The sequence below is a fragment of the Setaria viridis genome, chromosome 9 (genome assembly GCF_005286985.2).
Source record: "Setaria viridis chromosome 9, Setaria_viridis_v4.0, whole genome shotgun sequence".
Lineage (NCBI taxonomy): Eukaryota > Viridiplantae > Streptophyta > Magnoliopsida > Poales > Poaceae > Setaria > Setaria viridis.
The window spans coordinates 5,871,052-5,894,415 of record NC_048271.2 but is presented as its reverse complement, the minus strand read 5'-3'; the positions used below and the strand labels follow the sequence as shown (position 1 = coordinate 5,894,415).

The 23,364-nt window shown below is 46.2% G+C and overlaps 3 protein-coding genes and 2 long non-coding RNA genes across 7 annotated transcripts; 3 read left to right on the top strand and 2 right to left on the bottom strand.

Moving 5' to 3' along the window:
* Positions 1 to 20: 20 nt before the first annotated feature.
* LOC117838713 (uncharacterized) lies at positions 21 to 4,056 on the top strand. Its single transcript, XM_034718847.2, has 8 exons — positions 21 to 685; positions 779 to 978; positions 1,135 to 1,335; positions 1,422 to 1,985; positions 2,415 to 2,494; positions 2,668 to 3,022; positions 3,211 to 3,423; positions 3,509 to 4,056. Exons 1-8 carry the CDS (start codon positions 367 to 369, stop codon positions 3,839 to 3,841), a joined length of 2,265 nt encoding a protein of 754 aa, XP_034574738.1. The 5' UTR covers positions 21 to 366; the 3' UTR covers positions 3,842 to 4,056.
* A 3,647-nt stretch (positions 4,057 to 7,703) lies between these two features.
* On the bottom strand, positions 7,704 to 8,757 carry LOC117837130 (uncharacterized). The gene is made up of 2 exons (XR_004636243.2): positions 8,421 to 8,757; positions 7,704 to 8,348 (listed from the first exon to the last, which is right to left on the bottom strand). It is a non-coding gene; the product is annotated as an uncharacterized lncRNA (long non-coding RNA).
* A 1,806-nt stretch (positions 8,758 to 10,563) lies between these two features.
* Positions 10,564 to 12,410, bottom strand: LOC117838383 (uncharacterized). The gene is made up of 2 exons (XR_004636613.2): positions 11,043 to 12,410; positions 10,564 to 10,863 (listed from the first exon to the last, which is right to left on the bottom strand). It is a non-coding gene; the product is annotated as an uncharacterized lncRNA (long non-coding RNA).
* A 113-nt stretch (positions 12,411 to 12,523) lies between these two features.
* On the top strand, positions 12,524 to 14,979 carry LOC117838382 (DNA repair protein XRCC4). Its single transcript, XM_034718389.2, has 4 exons — positions 12,524 to 12,941; positions 13,666 to 13,794; positions 14,012 to 14,134; positions 14,423 to 14,979. Exons 1-4 carry the CDS (start codon positions 12,618 to 12,620, stop codon positions 14,690 to 14,692), a joined length of 846 nt encoding a protein of 281 aa, XP_034574280.1. The 5' UTR covers positions 12,524 to 12,617; the 3' UTR covers positions 14,693 to 14,979.
* A 151-nt stretch (positions 14,980 to 15,130) lies between these two features.
* LOC117838381 (transcription factor BHLH148) lies at positions 15,131 to 23,364 on the top strand. Of its 3 annotated transcripts, XR_011897301.1 has the most exons (6): positions 15,131 to 15,375; positions 15,984 to 16,085; positions 16,233 to 16,337; positions 21,177 to 22,080; positions 22,241 to 22,399; positions 22,942 to 23,079. XR_011897301.1 is itself a non-coding variant. In XM_034718388.2 (5 exons), the coding sequence occupies exons 2-5, from the start codon at positions 16,063 to 16,065 to the stop codon at positions 22,319 to 22,321; spliced, it is 1,113 nt and encodes a 370-aa protein (XP_034574279.1). In that variant the 5' UTR covers positions 15,132 to 15,375; positions 15,984 to 16,062; the 3' UTR covers positions 22,322 to 22,792. The 3 variants fall into 3 exon arrangements, 2 of the variants coding, with proteins under 2 accessions (XP_034574279.1, XP_034574276.1); XM_034718388.2 differs by lacking the exon at positions 22,942 to 23,079 and having other exon boundaries at positions 15,132 to 15,375; positions 22,241 to 22,792; XM_034718385.2 differs by lacking the exon at positions 22,241 to 22,399 and having other exon boundaries at positions 15,166 to 15,375; positions 22,942 to 23,364.

The window sequence follows — 23,364 nt, the reverse complement described above, 5'->3', positions numbered from 1 at the left end:
CCACAGCCTCCGCAGGCACTGGATCTGGCGGTGGGAGGGGCCTTGGACCTCGGAGAGGGCGGCGGCGCCAAATCCTAGCGCCAGAGAGAGAGAGAGAGAGAGCGAGAGAGAGAGAGAGAGAGGGAGAGAGAGGAACGGGAGGGAGAGAGGGTATCGGTGGAAAAGCTCAAACGATTTTTCGTACCGCGGGGGCTCGACCGCGTTTTGTTCCCAGGCAAGTTGCGGCGGCGGAGGGAGGCTCGCGGGGAAGGACCGCGCGGCCACCGCAACCCGTTCGGCGGGATTTCTTGCGGTACCCCGCCGCACCGCGTGGTCACCGCGGTCCCAAACGGGGCCGAAGTCGAAACTCTCGCGCCGGCCGTCGCCATGCTCTCCGGAGTTAAGCTCGTCCCGCGCGAGCAGATCGTTTCCGGCCGGAAGGGCGGCTCCGATTCCGACTCCTCCGACGGCAAGAGGCGGGAGAAGCGGAGTAAAAGGGAGCGGGACAAGAAGAAAGACAGGCGGAGGAGCCGGCGGCGCCGAAGGTACAGTTCGGAAGAGGAGTCGGGGTCGGACACCGACGATTCCATCGGCGAGGAGGAGGAGGAGGAGGTCAGCCGGAGCAAGCGCCGGGGGAAGCACCGGAAGCGGCGCCACAACTTCTCTGACGACGACTCCGAATCCAGCGAATCTGACAGGGGGAGAGGTAAACACTTGCTGATTTGGCCATAATTTGTTATTCTGTTCGAATTTTTGACAAGCTCGATGTCTGACCATGAGGATTTGCTACTCGTTACAGCAAGGGGCAAGGGGAAGCAGAGTGGCGATGATGAGGATGAGGAGGAGGATACTGGTGGTGAGGGGTTGAGGGCAAGCGAAGTGGTCAGGAGGGAGATGGGGCTTGAATGGATGCTCAAGTCGGCAAGCAGCAGCCGAACTGAGGGCAGCAGCGTTCGTAAGGCTGATAATGATGAGAAGGATGAGGCTGCACATGAAGAGGTAATGAGGATGAACCTTCTTACATAGTTACATGTTGTGTGCCATGAGTACTTGTGTTGATTATCGACAAGTCGTACCAACCCACCTATGCCATTGAGTGCTTGTGTTGATTGTCAACAATCCGTAGTAACCCGCCTTCTGTTTGATTATTGATAGATTGCCAGGCCAAACCCTAAGGAACTTAATCCATATCTGAAAGATAACGGACCTGGATACCCAGAAGAATCTACCCCACCAAATGCAGGCAATCAGTTGCTTGCGTCCTCTGTTGTGGGTGATGGCGGTGCTAGTTGGAGGCTTAAGGCTTTGAAGCGTGCGAAGGAGCAAGCTGCTCGTGAAGGACGAAAGCTCGACGAGGTAAGCACATAACCACATGTTGTTTGTAGGAACTGATTTCAGGTACTTCATTTGCCACTAACTTTTGTGACTATTGGACCGTATAGGTTGTTGAAGAGAGATGGGGCTCGTTAGGCAACTTAGCTGTGTCAGTATCATCATCATCATCTAGAGCTGCCCATTCGCATGCTCACTTGCATGCCATTAGAGGCAGAAAATCTGGAAATGCTGACAACTCAGAAGAGCGTGCCAAAGGAAATCCAGAGGGTCGTCAAGCTGGTGATAGTGGCAGGCGTGAGTATCTACGCGATGTTTCTTCTCAGCATCATTCCATGAGAAAACCCAAGCCGGATTTTGTACCATGGAAAAGGAGAAGACACAATATATCTTCAGAGGATCAGGAACTCATCTCTTCAGCAGTAGCAAGCTTAAATAAGTTCTCTGATGATGGAAGCTTTATGGAAAAGATTAGTGATCTTAACAAGAACAAAAATGATTCAACTGCTGGTGCTTGTGCTGATGAGCAGAGGGACAGAGAACAGAAGCATTTTAAGGAGAGCTCAGAGAAAGCACCATTAATGGGCACTCAGAAACTAAATGCAAACCAGTTGGCTGCAAAGATTCTGCAGCTCCGACTGAAAGGCAAGAATGAAGAAGCTGAGCAACTTTCGGTGAGTCTTTCAAGTATTGTTCTTGTGGCAATGCTGATAAAATATTTTATTTATGAATTAGTGAATTGTTGTTATGTAGCAAAATTATTTATTTTGCATTGCAATAATGTAAATATGCATAGTAACACTTGTTTTATTTAAATAGAGATGTGATATTATCTGTCTACATCAGCTGAGCCCTATGCTTATATTTTCTAAAAATTGGCATGTAGCTAAGGTAGGAAGTATGGACTACTGGAACTGTATTTTTTTCCTAAAAGAATTGCAGAGCATTTGGACAAAGTATATATTAACTAACATCTTACAATTTAGGAAACGTGGATTGATATTTTGTTATCTATAGAAATAGGAGGGGTTGAGCTGAAATTTCACTTTGCGTGAATTGTAGTTAGTGGCAGTATGGCTGAACTGGTTGTCATCCTTTGTCAGAGAGAAATGGAGGCTTTGTTGGAGAATCAGGATACTGTCCCTGACGAACCTTGTCATGGAAAAGGAAGGAGCTCAATCAGGTAACCACTACCAATTCATCTTACTTATTATGAGCGTGCACCTGTCATTCTGTGAACTCAATTTTTATTGTTATGGGAAAAAAAACTTCCTACTGTATTTTGTATTATATTAGCACTTGTAGTCCAATAATTTATTTGTCAGCTGAAAACACACTTCTATTTTTCATCTTTAGGGATACATTGAAGCCTAGTGCAGCTGATCGCAGGAGAAGAGAAGAGAATGCTGACCTGCATTTAGCTAATAAGATTATGCACAATAAGCAGTACAGTATGTCTAAAAGTATAGAGGATGAATATGATTTTGGTGATGCTCCTAGTAAAAAGGGCAAAAGAAAGAATAAAGAGGCACATGAGGAGAGGAGAAGCACTAATAGGCAAATGTTGACTCAGAAGGAGCGATGTTTGTATTGCTTTGAGAACCCATCCAGGCCAAAACATCTAGTTGTTGCCATTGGAAACTTCACTTACTTGATGCTACCTCAGTTTGAGCCTGTTGTCCCTGGGCATTGTATTCTTCTCCCATTACAGGTGAGTCAATTTTACAGGCCCTGTTGCATTTCAGGAAATTAAGCTTTCTTAAGTACATACTAGCTGCAACTTGTCTGTGCCTTTGAATAGGCCATCTTTCTGGAACTTTCTGTTTTTATTGCATCTCTTGTGAACAGAAAATCAGTCTCTAAAATCTAAATTATCAACAATTTTGTTAATGGTTGCAGCATGAGTCTGCAACAAGAACCGTTGATCAGAATGTTTGGGGGGAGATTCGCAACTTCAAGAAGTGCCTGCTGAAGATGTTCGCGCAGCAGGACAAGGATGTAGTGTTTATGGAGACTGTCATAAGCCTGGCCAGACAAAGGAGACATTGCATGATTGAGTGTATCCCTGTCCCTTGTGATGTTTCAAGCAACGCCCCAATGTACTTCAAAAAGGTCAGTTGTCTATTGCTACCTGCATAACAGAGAATATTCTCCTGTTTTTAGGTTGTAATAATGAGATTAATCACGTATACTCCAGGCAATTGATGAAGCTGAAGAAGAATGGACCCAGCATGAGATGAAGAAGGTTATCCCGACAAGCGCAAGCCGCAACTTAAGGCAAGCCATCCCGGAGAACTTTGCCTACTTCCATGTGGAGTTTGGACTGGACCGTGGGTTTGTACATGTAATAGATGATGAAAGCAAGTTCAGCGCTGGATTTGGATTGAATGTCATCAGAGGGATGCTCCAGTTGCCAGAGGAGGACATGCACCGTCGCCGAAGGCATGAGTCCATGGATAACCAGAAGCAAGCTGTTGCTAGCTTCATGAAGGACTGGGAGCCCTTCGATTGGACGAAGCAGCTTGATTAGATGTGAATAAAGGCCTTTTTTTAAGAGAACTCCCAAAGAAAAGTTTTGCACGATTTGCAATGACAATTTTGTAGTAAAGCTGTACTGATGTTATCTATAATGCTGTATTTTGTCTCAGAATATATCTGTTCCTTTGTTCCCAGACGGTAACCAACACAATTTCTTACTGTAACATGGTATTGATGTGGATTGGAAGCGTCTTGTGGTGATTTTAATGTTTGCTCAGTCAATATTATTTAAAATGGCATAAAGTGTATCTCAGTTTTTACCCTTGCTACTTTCCTATTATTCTTGCCAGTCATACAAGTTTTGGTATGAACCACTGATTGCAATAGGTACATCTACTAGGGAGGCATTGGCCGACTCATAAAAGGTATTGGCCGACTCATAAAAGGTTTTGGTTTTCAGTTCTTGTAATGTTATGCCCTTGTGATGTGGTCGTACATTGACACTCGTGACCAAGCTGGGAATTTTTGCTTGCTAGTTCAATTATACTCCTTCCATTTATCGGAGTCATCTGAGAAAAAAAAGTTTTTCAAGAGTCAGTGTCGTTTAAGCTACGGACCTCGTCCCTAGGCGCTCGGACTCCTCGTACGAAACGCGGCAATTGATGCGGCACTGTCCTCCCATTGCTTCAAATACCGCCTCCGTTCCCTTCCGTTAGCCTTCGTGAAAGTGTCCAGCACACCACGCCTCCGTACCGCCGAGTCGATCCACGCCGCCGCGACGCCGAGTGGCTCCACGCCGCCACGCTGCTGCATGCCTGCATGCGATGGATCGCCAGGACGACGATGATGAGATCCATTATGTGTGTGGTGTCAACTAGGTACCAGATTCTATTGATAAAGATGAAGATCCCATGGCCGATAGTGAGGTGCAGTCCATGATGGATACTTTTGCAGGTGAGACTGAGGTGCCGGACTCCTAGATGGACATCGCCGAAGTCGACGAACCTGACGCCGAAGTCGACGAACCTGACGCCGTGTATGCCCTAGTGAAGCTGGCTTCAACTGATGTTAACAAGTTTCAATCCGACAAGGTGAATCATGAAGCCTCTAGTTTGATGTTCCTTGTGTTATTGCCTCTCTTGTATGGACGCCATGAGGAGGACGTCAATGATGCTGCAACAACCCTACTTTGGATTGGTCTGCAACAACCCTGTTTTGGATTGGTCGTGGGTATTGTAATGTTTCTAATGGATTGCCAAAGATTCCAGATAGAGGTCTGGACGCTGAGAAGCTTGAAAAAACTAAGAGATCCATGTTTAAGATTATTTTCCCTTCCTCGTATTAGTCCTAGTATTAGTTGGAGCAATTTTAGTGTTGAGTTTAGCGTACTGTAAGTTATGTTAGCTAATGGATGAAAATTTTCATGTTCAAGATGAATTGCATATGAAAAACAAGGGATAATATTGCTTGCAGTTTCCATTACTCGAACCGAAGCGACAAAAAAAGCATCATACATAACTTCTAATTCTAACTAGCGATAAACTGCATGGCTTGATTGTGAAGTTGCAAAGAGCAACTTAGAGTAGTTGGAAGATGTCCTTGTAGCTCTAGAGTTTTCTTCTTCATGTGAGGGATGTTGTAGTGCTGGCCTCCATTGTGCTTCATGATCTCCATCATGCAACCCTGCTGGGTTAGAAAAATATGGTTGGCCCTTTGCATAGGATAGTCCTAATACGCCTTATCAACCTTTGCCACAATGTTATTAATGTTGTTTGGTGTTCCCTTTTCAAACAGTACCTGAATTGCTGAAAAAAACTGAGATCCAATACACATTAAGGTCAGGAGAATTGGAAGGTTGGCATGTGAGCCTAATATCCCAACCATCTGCTTGGGCAACCTGAACAAATGCAGGGTCATTCACATCAATGTGAATCTTAGCATTATCTTGTTGTATGTATATGGGCAATCCTTTTTCTTCTGCAAGCCACATTGCTTTGACTGCTGGTAGAACCTTGTTCACAAGGAAATCTCCGCTAACTTCTTTTGTTACCGACGTCATGGCTTTTGTTATAAGGGTACCTACAGATGTAAACATTGTTAATAAAACTCATGATTCATGCAGGATATGCAAAAAAATTTGCATTTTTTAGTACCTGCTTCCCTATTTGGACTCCATCTTTTTGTTGGCTCTACTTTCACAAAGGGAAAAAATGCTTAGTTTACCATCAAAAATGCATTGACCATTGTCATCAAATCCAGGCCTCATAACCACAGCTAGGAACATCACTTTCTCAATAAATTTTTTACTTTTAACTGCTCATTGTGGTCTTTCTTCATCATTTGCAAGGTAATATTTTTGGTTCCTACGAATCCTATAGAACCACCTTCCATCGATGTACACGACATTGTACATTAGTTTAAAAGACAAAGACTGATCATTCAGCATGGATAAATAATACTTGATGCGGGCCTTCTTGTTTTCATCGGGCAAGCTAAACTTGAGGTCATTAGTGTAACGATGAAAATAGCCTTCCTTGAAATGGTTACGAAGTGTGCTCTTCTTGACACCCAATACATTAGCAAGATCTGGTGTGTTGACTAAGAGGAATATCTTTTATAGATTCCAAGTCTATTTCTATTCTTTTCCTACCACAATTCTTAGACCATCTATTCACAACACCATTTATTGCGCCAGTTTGTCCATTTTTCCAAATGGACTGCACAACTCTTAGAGGCACATCAAATTTTCGTGCAACACCCTATGAAACCCCGCGGTGCAGAATAGGAGGATCAGTTTTTGCCAATAGCTCTAGGTATATGGCGATCTTTAAGTCATCCGAGTAGAACCTCTGTTTGTTATTATTGGAACCTGTAAACCAGAAGCATGTACTGTGATTAGTAGAGATAGCTAAAACTGAACCTGAACCCGACGAGTGATTGAAAATATCTGAAAACTGAACCTGATCCAACCAACAAATCACTGAAAATTTTTAACTAAATGCCAAAAAAAACACAGGTAGTTGATCTAAAAGGATTAACATAGGAAACTGAAAATCACCATTTGAAAGACCCTATGCTTGCACGCCATCTGCTGCAGCATCATCTTGATCTCCATCTACTCCTTGGCCATCGGCAACAGGTACTTGCACTCCTTCAGTTCGTCCATCTCTATCTTGATCACCTATGACATGGAACACAGGCACACAAAAAAATTCAGATCATGCACAGAAGGAAGACACAACACATTGTGGATCATGGTTAACTAATCACCTTGATATTCACCATTCCAGACCATGTCATAATCGAGTTCATTGGCAGTATCATCCCACTCCCCTATGTCATCCCAATCTACGGAAAGGCTGATTCTGGTGGATTTTGGTTCAAGTTGATCTCTAGCCCGGGCATTGTTGGTGTGCTACAGCATGAATGAGAGATAAAGAGAGATGGAAGGGTTCAGCGATCTGAATACCGATAGTTACCCCTACTGGGCGTCTTATATAGACCGTGCAACGCTAGGTGGGATGTCTGTCGATGGGCACTTGGCGGCAAAAGAAATTTTCTTTTCAATTTTGGTTGCAGCGACTAAAACTGAAGGCATCGCGCGGCAAAGAAGAAAAGGAAAGGAAGAGAATTGCGCGCACGATGCCGGGTACGGTGAAAAGGAAAGGAAATTGCGCGGTAATCGCGTTGCTGGGCAAAGAAGAAAAGGAAAGGAGCCTGGCGCGCACGGTAATGGTGTTTGAAGTGGGATTAGCAGAGTACTCGGTAATTCAACAGTCGCCGGTGGAGTTAAAGGAAAGCCGCGATTTAATGACAATCGGGGATCCACCGGCCCCCCTTGTCACTGCGCACGACCCTAAAGCGAGTTGGATAAATGGACGGAGGGAGTATTTCATTCACGATGACCCTGCTCGACATGGAATCTTTCTCTTTATTACTTTTAGCAGTATGAAACTAGTGATGTTTTGTTCTATGTTGAACCAGCGGCTGCAGGTTGCAGCATCTGCTCGAAATCAAGTACAGGAAGCATATATTACAGCTTGATCATCTTCAATAATAACAGAGTAGCTCTCCAGTGCAACGTCAATGTTCATTGCAGACTCCGGGTTAGCACCTGATGAAATAGAAGACATTCTTCGTCAGTATATTTTTCGGTTCCTCGTAACGTAATTGCACTGTTCAGGTGCTTGGGGTCTAAATTACAGCACGACTTGTGCTTTGGGTCCTGCACGGATTTGGAACCCTGCTCTGAAGTCTCTGAACCGAACCTTTGTCCTCTTCTTTATCTTATGGGGAGTGCAGTAAGGTAGCCAGTGATGTTGCTTTCCGTGTTCAGTAACTGCAGCATCAGCTTGAAATCAGGCAGATGAAGTGAATATCGCTGCTGGTGCCTTCTTCTTTTTTTGTCTTGCCCTGGTTAACTCATCTTTAAAGCCAAGCAGAATCTGGCAAAACCTTCAGTTGCAGGGCAGTTCTCGCCTGTACCGGCGGCAATGCTCATTTGCTGATGTCTGTCAGCCAGTCTCGAGACTTCAGATCTCTGAAGAAGCTGAAATCCCCTGCAAACGTGCTATTCAGCTCCCAAAATGGAAAAGAAAAAAGTTCACCCGAAGCAGCTTGCATATGCCTACCTGCTCAGGAGGGTGTGGCCATCTTCCCTGCTACTCCACACGTACGTTCGTCGCAGAGACCGCGCGGCGTCGGTCTGATGAGCTCACGACGACAAGCTCGCGGTCGCGGGATCGCTGCCATTCCATGAGTCATGGGGAATGAAGCCTGGTCCGAAGCCGCGGTGCCTCGCCGCCGCAGGCGCCTTCGGACCGGACATCATTCCCCTCGACAGCCATGAAGCGCTGGACGCGGCGCCATGCACGGTCACTGGTCGGCGGTCATGAGCTCAACTTGCTCCCACACGGCCGGCCACACCCTTCGTGAGCGTGAGCACGCGACTAATATACCCAGCAGCTAGCCGCTAGCGAGCGGAGAATGGTAGGAGCGGACGCCGAGAGCCGGACTCGACAGCGGACTAGCAGGGAGATCTCGGGCGCGGATCGGAAAAGGCGCCCGATCAGATGCTATTCGCGTCACCTTTTCCTTTTGGAGACGGCAAGCGACAGGGCGATCTGGTCCTCGTCCTCTCTGGTGCGCTCGCGCTCGCGCGCGAGCATGGCCAAGCGACGGGGCCGCGCGCGACCGGGCGATCGCTCGTTGGCTTGGCTGTGTGGCGGCGACATGCCCTGACGACGACGGATCCGCGACGTGAAGCGATTCGGCTGCAGACAAAAGCGCGGTGGCTTTTGCCCCCCACTCGGGACGGGGGAAAGGGAGGGAGAGGAGGAGGCTCGTCGAGCATCGGCGAACCGAACCTTTGGGCGAGCGAGCCATCGTCGTCGTCACCACATGGCGTCCGGGATTCCAAGCTTAAGGATCAAGCTACAGCGGACGCCACGGCGCAGGTTTCCGTTGGTGCCTTTTCGTGTTTGGATCGTGTGCGTCAGCCGGTCTCGGCAGTTGGGAGGCTCTTTTTGGCTTTAGATTATGCTGTAGTAGAGTAGTAGTAAGTAGTACTTGGACTTTGAGCAGATGTTAAAGGTTTCTTTTCGAGAGGGTTGCTCAAGTTTAGTGGATCCCGAGTGAGGTTAAGTCATGGCCACACGAAGACATTGTTTATGCGAGAGGTTAAGCTAATAATGTTCTGGGTCATAGGCTGACGCCACCTGGCCTTGCTGCCGATAGCGTAGAGCCGTAGCGCCGGGATCGATCTCTTGCCCGGCCGCTGCTACGGACGCACGGCGCCACATGTATGAATCACCGATCGGTTGAGCTCCAAAAGCTCGTACTTTCTTTTGTAACGTCTGGAAGTATCGCCTTGTTGCAGAGATCAGAACTTTGGCTTGCTTCGTCTAAAAAAATGTCACGTCTCTGATTCTGTTTTGTTCATTGCTTTTTTACAGGGGTCGTTGACTGGCACGCACGTACGCATCCTTTTGGATCATAGCATAGGCCTCGAGAGGGTCACCTTAAATCCTCCATCTACGCCCAAAGCATCATCAGATCATGTCCATGTCTTGACAAGTCACTCTACTACACTGATTGAAGCATGCTCCTTGTACCGGATTGCTAGTATATAGTCGTTTTCGTTTCACTACGTTTCTCTTGTCTCTTGGTTCTATTTGGTCCTTCCGTCATGTGCTTCTTTCTCAACATCTAGAGCTAGCTGCTGCTGGTGGTGGTGGTTTTGCATGCACACTTGGGATGTCCTGTGTCTACCTTCTCTGTTGACTGCACGTACCTGGTGAATTATCCTCACCAGAATTCTTTGCATCACTATCCACGGTGTCAGATAGATCTTGGCTCGGTAAGTACTGGTACCTCAGGATTAGACAAACCTCACCATTATAATGAACTTATCATGTTTTTTTTGAAAAGGAACTTCTCAAGTTTAGTTACACCTGAAACAGGTGCTCAAGGCGACTGCAAGGTTCAGACTTGTCATGTAACAGTGGTCCTGATCTTGCAACATTATCCCCTGCGCATGCCAATCATGCAAGTGATTTTCTCAATCACATCTCTCACCGTCCTCTCTATTTCAGACCGGTCATATGGTTCCCCGATGCCATCTCTCTTTATAGGCCAGTCACAATGGGCACGAGTTCATGGGTATTAAACCCTATGACATATCAGCAAAACGGCTGACTTGGCAGGTTAATTATGTTGAGGAGAAAGGAAAGGAGAGTTTCATTTGAGGATGTTATAGTTTCATTGCAAGACACATTTGATCATAACTCCACGTAAAAATTAAATGACGCAGACTGTCTATGAAACTGTTCAATGAAACTATACACTATATATTGAGAGTGACAGTTTCGTTCCATTGGAAAAATGACATGATAGTCTTGGTAACAGCACGATGAAATTATACAATAAGACTGGCATTAGATCACTTGATGCCATCTCCATTTTCTCTATCTCAGCTGGTTGGGATTCAGACTGGCAGCGGCTAGCATCGCTCAGGCGCTGCTTGTTCTCTTCTGGGTGCTCCTTGAGCTGCCTCATTCTGTAGACTTTCCACTCCTGTTACATAAAAAAGAACTTTTGTACATACTAGATTTGCATAGAGGAATTCCAACTCCCAAGATAAATAAATGTATATAAACCCGATGCATAAGGGAAATTGAACTCAGATTAAAGCAGAGTAGAAAAAAAGAGAAATCACTGCGCTTTTATTTTTGCTAGGAACCAGGTCAACTTACATCAGAAATCGTTGCACAATCCTAGCTATCTCGAAGCTAGTAGCTACCTTCCGATCGGCACCTTGGCGACTCGGCACCCAGTGCAAAGCATCCCTTGTTCGACGCAGCAACTGCCGCGAGCTCACGAACCCTGGCTTCTTGGCCACCACCGCATGCTCGGCGACGGTCAGCCTCGCGGTGAAGCCGTAAATCCCGTACCGGTAGAAGGATCTGAGGAGGCGTGGCTCGCCGGAGTCAGTCAGAGTGCTCGGCAGGAAAGACTCGTGCCAACGACGGTGCGCATCTTCGTCGGCCATGGCGTCGGCGTTCTGTGGCTTCCGGAGGTAGACGATGTAGGTTCGGTACCTGGCGTGTGGTCGGCTTCGACTACTCATCACGGAGGAGGAATACACGGATGCGGCAGGGAGGAGGATGGCCGCCGTGAGAGCCGCCGCTAGCAGCACAGCACCGGCACCCTTCTTCTTCTTGACAAGCGCCATGGGGAAGTGATGTGGAGAAGCTCTCCTCCAGTCCTCCCGTATGTCTAGTTTGGATCTGGTGTTTATACAAGAAAGAAGAAGGCAAGCACAAATCAAATACGTTTCCATGTCATTTATTTGTTGCTACCTCATTTTTTGGCGGCAAAGCAATTAATGAAGAAGATACCAGATGTAATCTCCAATACTAAATCTATCCTTAACTAGAACCCACACCATCTTGATTCTTGAATGAGCTAGCTACCCTGTACATTTTGTTTCTTTCTTTTATTTCCATCTTCTGGATGACAAGCGTATAATTCGGATCAGCGTTTCTCCAACTTAAACGCATTTGGCAAAAGTCAAACAGAGGAACGATTAGCGGGCTGAGATCACCAGTGAGAGGAGGAGCATGGATCTGAACTGAATACACTTAAGAATACTCAACACTGTAGAATGCTCACTGCAACATGTCTAACACAAATTACGGTCAACAGAGAAACAATAGCAACAGGCGACTATCGACTGTCAAGTGTCAACCAAGGATGCAGTATTTTTGCCATGCCTCATATAAGATAACAGTAAAAAGAAAATAACAGGTTGCTTTCATAACACCAGCATCTTGTTGCTTCAGAACTCGCACATCCCAGAAGCTCAAGCTGCAATGAGAAATAGTCGATTTCAGGATAAGTAAATGCTTTGTCAGACTGAAACAGCACTTGAACATTTAAACTTCACAATTTCAGGTCAGGAACTGTGGTTGTTCATCATGGTCATGAAGCATATACCGCTTACGGTAGGCTAATTCCTGGTTCATTCGGTAGGCTACAGTATCATTCGGGTGTGCAACATTGAATCTTATGTTTTGCAGCAACAAATAAACCTTACATTCTAAAGTTTCTTTCAACATTTTCTGGTAGTTGGATACGTAGAATATTTTTTATGTTCCAGAAATGTTTACCTATATACACAATGGCAGTTGACTCATTCACAGACAAGCGAGAATGGCTAGTTTCCCGCGTGGCCGCGTGGCGCATCTCTTGAACCCGCGATCTGAGTTCTAGACACATTGCATCATCGGACGGTCCAAAAAAAACCTCCCACTTCGGGCTCGACGACCATGGCAGCGACGACCCCCGCGGCGGCGCCGAGGCACAGCTGCGCGAAGCTGTCGGTGGCGGTGGAGGACCCCAAGGCGGCGGCGGCGGCCGGCGGCGGCGCGGTGTTCGTCAGGGCCACGTGGCTCCCCACCCGCTTCTCCCTCGCCGTCACGGACGGCGCCGGCGCCTGGGTCGCCGACGCCTCCGACGCCGAGGTGCGCCTCCGCGCCGAGCAGTGGGACCAGCCCGTGGCCGAGTACCTCGCCCTCGCCGAGCGCTACCTCGCCTTTCACCAGCCCGACTCCACCTACTCCTTCCACGACGCCGGCAAGGGCAATCGCAGGGTCAGTTCGTTCCCCTCCGTTTAACCAATTCATCTTCCTTCCCCGTCCACTGAACTGGCCCATTCCATGGGTACATATAGGAGTCATTGAGTCAACTGAATAAGTAGGTTTACTGATTTTAGAGCAACTTGGAACTGCTCTGTTCGATTTCATTTCAGGTGCACGGTTATGTTTGACCCTCGTTTAGGTCAATTTGCCCATACGTTTGAGGATTTTGGTCTTTCCGATGTGAATTTGCTGAGAGGGCACTTAATTTAAGTTGCCCCTTCTATCTACAATTTTGGATTTGGAGCTTTCAAGGGACCTACCAATCTGTTCTGAAATTCGGATGCGTGTGCACTTGACAGTTCTTCAGAAAACGAAAGTTATAAATATTGTTGGATTAAAGGGCGACTGAATGCTGATTTGGTAGTACCTGTAAGGCCATGTTCTGATAAACCCCTTCAGACCTAGCTCCAGGATTGATGTACTTCCTTCACATTTGATTGTTTGGAGCTAGGCTTAGTAATTAGTCGAGCTGTCACTGTTACAAGTTACTCACATTAGGGATAAGTAAGGTTGCTAACCTTTTTATTGGTCTTACCATCTTGAATACGAAATGCACTGCACTTTGAGTTGATTTAGGCTTATATGGTTATTATGCACCTACTATCTTCCATCTTATGGAAACTCCACATCCTTGCTTCTTGGATTTTCGCTGAAAACTTGTTTTCTTGTTTCATAGCTATCATGGACTTTTGAAAAACAAGGTACCAAGCTGGAATGGCGTTGGAAGCTGCAGCCATCACCTAATGCGCAGCAAACTATATCTGAGATTCTGGATTTTCTTATGGATGCAAATATCCGCTTGAGTGTATGTCCCTTTGCTTTATCTCATCCATTTCTGACTACTTGCAATTATGAAAAATCTTGATAAGCTATAGTTATGTTGAATTTAAAGAGATCTGCAGTGCGAATTGTTTGTCAAGGTGCAGATGGATATAGAGTTGATTTGCCTGAATTGCCCCCAGTCACGAAATTACTAAACAACTTTACTTCTTTTTTACTAAGTTGTTATATTTCTTATTTAGGAAGAGGTTGTTAGGAAAACGCAATCCTTCGACAAGTTGAAACAAGAAGCTGACAAGTGCTTGCAACAAAGTGAAAGATTTAATAATGAGAAGGCTGAATTTGAACAGGCCACCTTTTCAAAGGTATAGTTCATTCTAATGTTGCAGATCATAGTTTCTTATGCAGTTCCTTACTAAATTCAAATAGCTGATGTGTACCCTAGGTCCTTTTGCTTTGATGCACACTATTTTTATAGAAAGCCCTTGTTGCTGGGCCTCACATTTTCACAATCTGACATTTCTGCTCTTTTTGTGCTGATGTTTAGACGCCAATTCTTCTCTCATTCAGTTCTAACTGATTAGGACTATGGAAAGATATATTTTGTAGGCTAACATATTTGTGCATCACTCACTATTTTTGTGTTTCTCTAGTTTGTGGCTGTCTTGAATTCGAAGAAAACCAAGCTCAGACAGCTCAGGGACAAAGTTGCTGAACTCGAATCAGCTGACAAGCCTCCAAAGGAGGAGGAAGAGGAGAACTCGACAGACCGAACAGAGCAGTTCGAGGGAGGAAGCGACAAAGAGGCAAGCGTCAACGATGAACCCTCCGAGACTGGCAGCGGCGATCATCATAGCTCTCCTGAGAAATCTGCAGCCACCTCCCAAGGAAGGGGGAGAGGTCGCAAGAGAGCAAAAAACTAGAATGAATAGCTAGCGCTAACTGCTAAAGTGCTGGACTAACAATAGTGGGACCTACTTGGAAAAACGTTGAGCATTGTGTATCTTTCATATATTCTCATTTGCTTCATTTCCTCGAGCATGTGTCTGTCATGTACCTTGTGAAGTCCATCTGGAGGACTGGAGCTGACCTCTGGTCTATCATGCCAAAGTAGCTGGAAATGTTCTTCACGTGTTTTTGGCAAGAGGAAAGTACCAAAAGTGAAGGTGCCTGCTGTAGTTAATCAATGGAGAATATTTGCATTCCATCACATGTGTTTTGTCCCGTGCCACGCGTTTTCCCTGCATTTCTGCTCCGTTTGCTCTCAGTCTATACTAAATAATTCTTCCAGGTTTTCATGTGCCCCTCTCAGACGTATTTTCTTGGAAAAACAAGAGACAGGAGGAGGAGGAATGTTTGACCACGTGTTATTCATGCATTTTGAGGGCGAGGCAGTAAGCTTCCGGAGTCAAATATTCAGAGTCCTCCTAGCGTGCTGGCTGTTGGACCAAATAAACTTCTGCAATCCACGCGGCAAAACATTTCCTGCTGTTGACCACCACCTTCTCCCCCACAATCCTCGCAGGCAGACGGGGAGGAAGCATGGCTGGAGAGCAAGCGGGGAAGCAAGGGGGAGACACGAACGCTGTCAGGAAACGGAGCTGAGGTAAGAACTGCTTGCTGATCTGATGTAATGCGATTCGTTGGTGCGGCTTTTTCCTCCGGGAGCTCTGATTTGGTTGCTGAATTGCAGTTTTCTCAGTGGATTTTGCCTTGTTTTCTCGGCTCTGTGTGTGCGTTTCCAGTGGCTTTGTACTTGAGGACCTTATTTTTCGGGGTGCCAATTCTGCTTGGGACGAGGAGCTGGATTTTGTTCTCGGTTAGTTCAGCACTTCAGCTTGAGCCGAACACTCGGCGAGGCATATGTTTTGCTCATGAAACGGGTTGATTGTTTGTGGTATGTTAATCGGATTTTCATGATTTTTTTGGTGAGATGAAGTGAAAGTATTTTCTCGCACTGCTGATTCCCGTCCCCAAATTGGCAGCTGAGCCTCGTGCTTGAGTATAAGGGTAGTTCGATTCTCTGCATCGGAAGTTACAGGTCTCCAGATTCCAGACATATTTCCTTCAGGCCGTAGACTGACATCCGTTTGCCATGGCTTCGCCTTTCTGTTTCATGAAACCTTGGGTTGTTCTTTTCTGTGATGCATACATTCAATTTCACTTGGGAAAGGCCTTTTAATTCGAATTTGTATGGTTTTCCTTTGAAAACAGTGCAAGGAGTGGAGATGGGTGAAACTCTGCTGAGGAATTCACAGCTTGAGGTTGTTCTTGGAGCTGGAGTTGCTGCTGGATGCCTGGATCCATCATGTTCGGGTACGTATTCTACTCTGACACCGACTGCGTTAGCTTCTTCTCTCAGTAATTTTTGCATTACTTTCTTTTCCTATGATGCGAAATTTCCAATTTCTTTAGTAACGAGAACCTTATAATTCGTATCTTTATGGTATTCCATGGGAACAGTGGAAGAAGAAGAGGTGGAGATCAGGAGATGGGTGAAACTCTGATGAGGAATTCAGAACTTGAGACTGTTGTTGGGGCTGGAATTGCTGGGTCCTTCGTTTTCAGGTATTCTACCAAATTCTGATGGCGTTGCCTTCTTTTCCTGGGATCGGAGTTGTTGGGGATCCATCTTATCTTGTGCTTGATTGGTTGTGCTGTGTCTGGTGCTATCTTACGTATTCCTTGGTCATTCATTCGTTCTGTTTCGTCACGATCCTCACGCTTTTTAGAGGGAAACTGATTCCCATTTGGCATCGCGATTCGCACATTTCGCAAACGGGGCTCCTCGTCTTGTGCTCTGAACTAACCGTCCATGGCCGTGCTCTTCGCACACGATGGAGTAGGGTTGCATAATTAGCGTGGCCAATGATAGATGGCACGGCTGTCACGTTAGGCTCATTTTGGCGCCTGATCAAACCAAAGGCATCCCTCTAGAGTCTGAGTTTTCCTGCTCTGGTATTCCGTTCCGTGTCCTGCAGGCTGGAGATTGTGATTGAGTTAACCTTCCCTGTGATCTCTGCCCCATCTGAACCACGCTGACTTAGTCCTGCAAATATCATCTGTGCAGATGGATTCATGAACCTAGTGCGATGAGTACACAGCGGCTTGTGACAGTGCCAACTTCTTTTTGGCAGTGCCCCTTGGTTGCTTCGCAGATTCTGCTCCTCAAGACGCCAATCAAGTAGTATCCATCTCTGGTTTATGCAGCACAATCTAGGGTCTAGGGACCATGTTCTTGTGCAAACACGAGCCGTTGAGTAGTGATGATCATGGATCATCCGTGATCTTTGGTGGGAATGAAAATGAAGCCCAGCCGTTGGCGCAGCTCTTGAGTCTTGTGTCGCACCGCACTGAATCTGGCGATTTTCCGCACGCATACTTGGCTACCTGATGCTGAAAATTTTCCACTGGTGGCCTACTTTGCCCGTAATAAAGTTCTGCCCTCCCACGGTTCTTCTTTGTTTAAAGTTATGTTGATTGACCAGACAAAATTAAAGTTATCCAGGTATAGTTTTTTTTTTCATTAGATTTTTTCCATAATGTTATATTTTCACTATAATGTGTGGAGAAAATAATGATCAAAGCATGCCTAGATAACATCGATACTGTCAAATGAAAAGTAATGGAGAGATGTCTATGGTAGTCTCTCCATTTTAAGGTTGTTTAATAGGAAAAAGTCCAGATAACTACCTAAGTTTTTTTTTCTGATCCCAGATAAACCCTTGAAGGCTTGAACTATAAAAACGTATATTTAATCCCCTCATTTTCCAAAACTAGACCACTTTTCAATTTTCACCTTTTGCTTTGAATCAAAACCACCAGAGAACCAATTTTGATTTTAGAGCAAAAGGTGAAAAGTGGTTCTTTTTTTTAATGAGGTGGATAGATAGACGGATTTAGAGGGTTATTTGGACTCATGGCAAACTTGGGAGCACAATTTGAGCCCTGTTTTCCCCCCCTTTTTGAGTGTCCCATAGTCTATTATAGTGCTTTAACTTGGACCAAAGTTGAGTTCTTGAATTTCATATATATGCCACTTGGACAAAATAATAATGGACCAGAGTGCTTATGCCGGCATCCTTTCACTTCTCTACACTTTATCTTCATTGTCTGTCCGTCTCTTCCCAACTCGAAACAACTGACCTTGGCCAACATCTAGTTTCTCCAAGTTCAAAATTGGACGAGCCGGACTCACTCCGCTCCCACCTGAGACCTGTTTCTTTTCCCCAGTATCATCTCCATGCACTCCTCACGCGGCTTCTTTTAGCCACCAAACCTAAACCTCCACTTTCACCTAGTAGCCACAAAAGCCCATTGATTCTAGTCTTCCACTTATGCTCAAAGTATCCAAGTTTACGACTAACATGCACATAAGGTCTATTTGGTATAGCTCTAGCGGCTCACAAGCGACATTTGTTTGGTAAAATAAAATTATCAGTTTTTTACATTTTATCTTCAAATAAAACATCCTTAATTAAAGAGCTCAAGATGAGCAGCTCTAAAAATTACTTGGAGCTTGAGAAGCAACTGAGTGAGACCAAGGCCCCATAATTCCATTGCGCACATCATGCAAGGGCTCCCTGCCTCCAGATGAGCCCTCCATTAAACCGACGACATAGGTGTCCAGAACAAGAACATGCTCTCAAATGTCACCACCACCTGCAACTGCAAGTCTGCAAGGCTGCAACTCTGAGTCACCCGGTCGACCGTGTATAATAAGATAGTTTCAAGCTTAACTCTGCATGGAGCCATCCACGATACAACTACTTCATGGTCAATGAAGTATTGGAGGTGCTGGCAAAACCATAGTGTAGGCAACAACAATGGTGGCCGGATGCAATAATGCCCATGAGAGGAGAAGGCGAGGAGAATTATTGAAGGCAGGATACTCACTTTTGTTCGATTCGTAAATTATAAAAGCCATTGCAGTGAAATTGGTGGCTCATATTGTTCACGGGTCGAGAGTGAGTAGTATTGAACTTTAGGATACCTCCGTATTCTCTACTGTAGTGTATCTCAAGAGCTTAGTTACAAATGGGATGTTGGGAAGCTGAACCTCTGAGTGGAATATTTAGAGAGTTTGCTAGATCTATGGTGACTCAATTTTTACTACGCCCAAAAAAGGAATAAGTTTAGAGGGGGGGGAATGTGGACTGGAGGCAATTTATAGTTAACATATATGCATCCACAATTAACCACTGTTGCTTTGTTCCATCGCATATGCATCACTTTCACTCACGTGGTTGATTTGCAAATTGCATGAGTAGGTAAATGGGCTAGACGAAACCACCCATCACCTCACGCTAGGAAAACAACTCCACTAAACGTTACAAAACACAAGGAGGCTATCACGCGGAACACGCTGGAGATTAAACCAGCAAGTTAATTAGTTGACATAGTTGACATGTATACCATATTCCATTAACAACGGTTGCTTTGTTCCAATCACCCATGCATCGCTTTCACAAATGTGGAGTGTATCTGCAAACTGCAAGGTGCATGTACATGTGCTGTTTCTCACACACAACTTAGGGGATTTTGGATTCAAGGTGCTAAACTTTAACAGTGTCACATCGGATGTTCAGATGCTAATTAGGAGAATTAGACATGAGCTAATTATAAAACTAATTGCAGAATCCTGTACTAATTTGCGAGACGAATCTATTAAGCCTAATTAATCCATCATTAGCAAATGGTTATTGTAGCACCACATTGTGAAATCATGGACTAATTAGGCTTAATAGATTCGTCTCGCGAATTACACTCCATCTGTGCAATTTGTTTTATAATTAACATATATTTAATACTCATAATTAGCATTCAAACATCCGATGTGACGGATGTTAAACTTTAACATCCTGGAAACAAACAGGCCCTAGTACTACACTTTACCAAAAGATACACGAGGAGAGGAGGTTATCAACGGGGGCACGCGGAACCTGGAATATTTGGAACCACCAACGACCACACCATGACTATGCTTAGACCTTGAATAATGAACACGTATAAACTGCACTGTCACCCTCCATCCACATGCCACAATAATAAAATTAATTAACACAACGTTTCTAATTAAGGCACATCGTATAATTATTTAATTCGTAATAGCTGCATGAAGAATTTTTGGAAGCTTCCGTGTCGCCGTAAACGTGTCCACGGCAGGAGGGAGCAAGAAGCGAGTAGAGAAGATTATGCAGTCAAGGAGCAGTCTTTACTCGTCATTTCCCTCTTCAAACATCCACACGCACGTACGCATGCTATCTCGCGCACGGAGTCATTGGTCTCGCCACCGTGTGGCATCTGTGAGGTACATACGGACACACGGTGGCTCTCGTCCTGTTCAATGTACTCGCTGCTTGAATTTTTTAGTTTGCCACCTGGAGAAATGTAGTTTTATATATCTTCCGCGTGCTGCATGTGTATGTGCTCAACATGCAAATATGATAAACTTTGTTGACTGGTTGTTAATTAGAGTGGCAGTGCATGCGTTGAACTTGAACATATCCTGCCGTGCACATGCTACAGTTTATTCCACAGAAATGCGTACCTTAGTTACGTACTGTTCATACTAGAAAGAGCCATTACTCTTGAATTAACTTGGAATGCCAGCATATTATCCTGGTTTCAGTGTTTCGGCTGCGACAGTTTATTCACTGCTAAAACCATTGGCATGGAAATTATATTTATTCATTTCATCTAAATGGTTTATCACTTATCAATATAGCAGTTTGTGAGCAGAGCGAATTTTCAACTAGATAATGATTTATTCATGTGCTCAGTTCAAAATGATGTCTGAAAACTATAGTACTGATACTTTAAATTAAGTTTAAATTGTAAATGGTAAGTTTCTGCAATAATACATATTTATTTGATTTTTTAGGCCAACCACAATTTTATGTTTTTCGAATTGCTTGCTTATGAAATTCTTATAGGAAACAATCAATATCACAGTGTAACAAATTACAAGGTCCCTTTTTTTCGAAAAAAACAAGGTCCATTTATTTCGGACCTGCAGTAGAAAATATTTCTTATTCGAAAATAGCAGTTCTTGTGGGGTGCCAGCCGCAAATACAGCACAGGCTAGAGATTTCCATGTGGACCCCTACGTGGAACCTTCTGATCCGTCTCCTCATCCGACGTGTGCGCCTCCTGACCCCACCTCCTAAACCAAAGCGCGTCGCCGCAGGCCAGCACGTGCTCTTTTCCCGCCCCCTCGAGAGAATTTAGCAATTGCGAAATCCCAGGTTTGACCTTTCCTTCACCTCGTCCCCGCGGGCCCCACCCATCCTCTCCTCTCTCACACGCACACGCTGCGCCTCAAGCTCAACACGCTAATTTGACCACGTGACCGTAATCCACCTCCCTCACCGGTGCCTATTTAACCCCGCGTCCCAACACTTCCAGGCAAGCAACCCGCTCTCCCCCACTCCGTGTCTCACCTCCCTCTCCCTCGATCGCAACCCCCGCAGCCACTGCGCCGGCGACAGGGAAGCCGAGTGACCGAGCCAGTGGAGCTGTAGTGATCAGGCCGGAAATGCAGATGGACTCCTACTTCTACGCCGGCTGCTTCCACGACGAGGTCCCGTTCTACCCGCACGGCGCTGCGCCGCCCTCCCCGGAGCTGCCCTTCGGCCTCATTGCCTCGCCGGGGGAGCCGGAGCCGCCCTTCGCGCCGACGGCCGCCGCGTTACAGAACCAGAACTACTCCGTGTCCGGGACGGAGCTGCTGCTGCAGTCCATGGGAGCGGGAGCGACGCACGTGAGCGGCGGGGACGCGCACGTGCACACGCAGGTGTTCGACGACACGCTGAGCGGCAGGATGGGCGGTGGCCGTGATCAGGATCAGACAATGGGGGAGGAGGGGGAGGACGAGCCGCGGCAGCAGCGGCGGCAGGAGCCGGCGGGCGCCACCGTGGAGAGCAGCCGCGGGTTCCGGCACATGATGCGGGAGCGGCAGCGGCGGGAGAAGCTGAGCCAGAGCTACGCCGACCTCTACGCCATGGTCGCCGCCCGGTCCAAGGGGGACAAGAACTCCATCGTGCAGTCGGCGGCGATCTACATCCACGAGCTCAGGGGCGCCCGCGAGCAGCTCCGGCGGCGGAACGAGGAGCTCAAGGCGAGGATCCTCGGCCACGACGCGGGGCGGCAGTGCGTCAAGGTGCAGTTCGAGGTCGACGAGCCCGCGTCGGCGGTCGACTCCATGATCAGCGCGCTCCGGCGCCTCAAGGGCATGGACGTCAGGGCCAGGGGCATCCGGTCCACCATGTCCGGACGCAGGCTGTGGACGGAGATGAATGTCGAGACCACGGTGAGCGCTCTGACAGCTTGTTTCAGTCGTCGGATTTCCCGAGGCTTGTTCGTAGTAATTCACATGTCGAAAAATTCGGAAAACTTGCCATTCGAGAAATCGAAAATTATTCTGAACTCGTTCGCCAGCTCTGCTGACAATAGCTGGTCCGGTCATTTAGGTTGGAAAAAGGATGCACAAGCAGTTGAGTGGCCTACGACAACAACTTGATGAACTGGTTAAATCATCAGCGTCGAGTTGACAGCTACAAATGAAAGGCCGGTAGTATAAAACACAGCCATTAGCACAGTGGTCAACTATGTCAAAACCGCTGCTTCAGGTGTTCCTTTCTCTGAATACATCGTCAGGGAAAAAAAATATCCTCACCTGTTTCCCTCAAAAACAAATCCTGACCTGCTTCCAAGCATTATAGAATCTGCAACAAGCAGTCTAATATTCTAGTAATCAATATGCAGCCGTTTGTAGTTCAATTAACCTTCAGCTGTCAAATCAAACAGCCCACAAAAAAATAGCCCAGCCCCTTTTATATACCTTCACCAACAGCAGCATGGCAATTGTCAATGCCTCTTTCCATCAACCGAAAAAAAAACAGAGAAAATAGCCAGTGCCTCTCCTATCTGAATAAACAGCATCTCATCAGTGTCAACCTTATCATTTGCGTTAACTGAGTAGTAATCATAAATGGATCAATCATGATATACCCGCTTGTTGATTTTTTTTTCTCCTTTTTTTGAGCAACTTTTTTTCTCCCAAATGGGGTACGCAAATTGCCACCACTTTTTTTTTTTTTTGAGAACGCCAATTGCCTCCACTTGTTACTCGATGGAACACCCCAACTAACCACGCGGTTCCTGTTCGCAGATTGCGGCCGGCGAAGTGGAAAAGGCCGTGGAGGAGGCCCTGATGCAGGAAGTGGAGAGGAAGCAGCCTGCTGAGGCTGGAAGTGGCGGCCCAGGCTTTCCAGGAACCAGCAGCAGCGGCGGCAGGGGGTGGGGCCCACAGGCGTCGTCGCACGTGCAGAACGTGTTTTGACTTTGGGACTCAGATCCTCCTCCTCTCTCAAAGGCAGCAAGCCGTATTTGTTCATTCTTTCACGCAATGGTGCAGAGTGAAGAATCGCCACGTGCCGATAGCTACCCCCCTGGCCCTGGATCCGTTTCTTGCCAAAGTTTGGAGGTGTCAAATTACTGTTACAGCACTGTAGCACACTGTAGCGTTTCGTTTGTATTTGTGAATTATTGTCCAAACATTGACTAATTAGACTCAAAAGATTCGTCTCGCAAA

Excerpts from the sequence above, each read along its gene's own strand:
- LOC117838713 (XM_034718847.2), top strand. The coding sequence starts at position 367 with ATGCTCTCCGGAGTTAAGCTCGTCCCGCGCGAGCAGATCGTTTCCGGC. Across the intron at positions 2,495-2,667 it reads AAAGGAAGGAGCTCAATCAG|GGATACATTGAAGCCTAGTG; the intron begins GTAACCACTACC and ends TTTCATCTTTAG. Across the intron at positions 3,424-3,508 it reads CCCCAATGTACTTCAAAAAG|GCAATTGATGAAGCTGAAGA; the intron begins GTCAGTTGTCTA and ends CGTATACTCCAG.
- LOC117838382 (XM_034718389.2), top strand. The coding sequence starts at position 12,618 with ATGGCAGCGACGACCCCCGCGGCGGCGCCGAGGCACAGCTGCGCGAAG. Across the intron at positions 12,942-13,665 it reads CCGGCAAGGGCAATCGCAGG|CTATCATGGACTTTTGAAAA; the intron begins GTCAGTTCGTTC and ends CTTGTTTCATAG. Across the intron at positions 13,795-14,011 it reads ATGCAAATATCCGCTTGAGT|GAAGAGGTTGTTAGGAAAAC; the intron begins GTATGTCCCTTT and ends TTTCTTATTTAG.
- LOC117838381 (XM_034718385.2), top strand. The coding sequence starts at position 16,063 with ATGCCTGGATCCATCATGTTCGG. Across the intron at positions 16,086-16,232 it reads CCTGGATCCATCATGTTCGG|TGGAAGAAGAAGAGGTGGAG; the intron begins GTACGTATTCTA and ends CCATGGGAACAG. Across the intron at positions 22,081-22,941 it reads AGATGAATGTCGAGACCACG|ATTGCGGCCGGCGAAGTGGA; the intron begins GTGAGCGCTCTG and ends TCCTGTTCGCAG.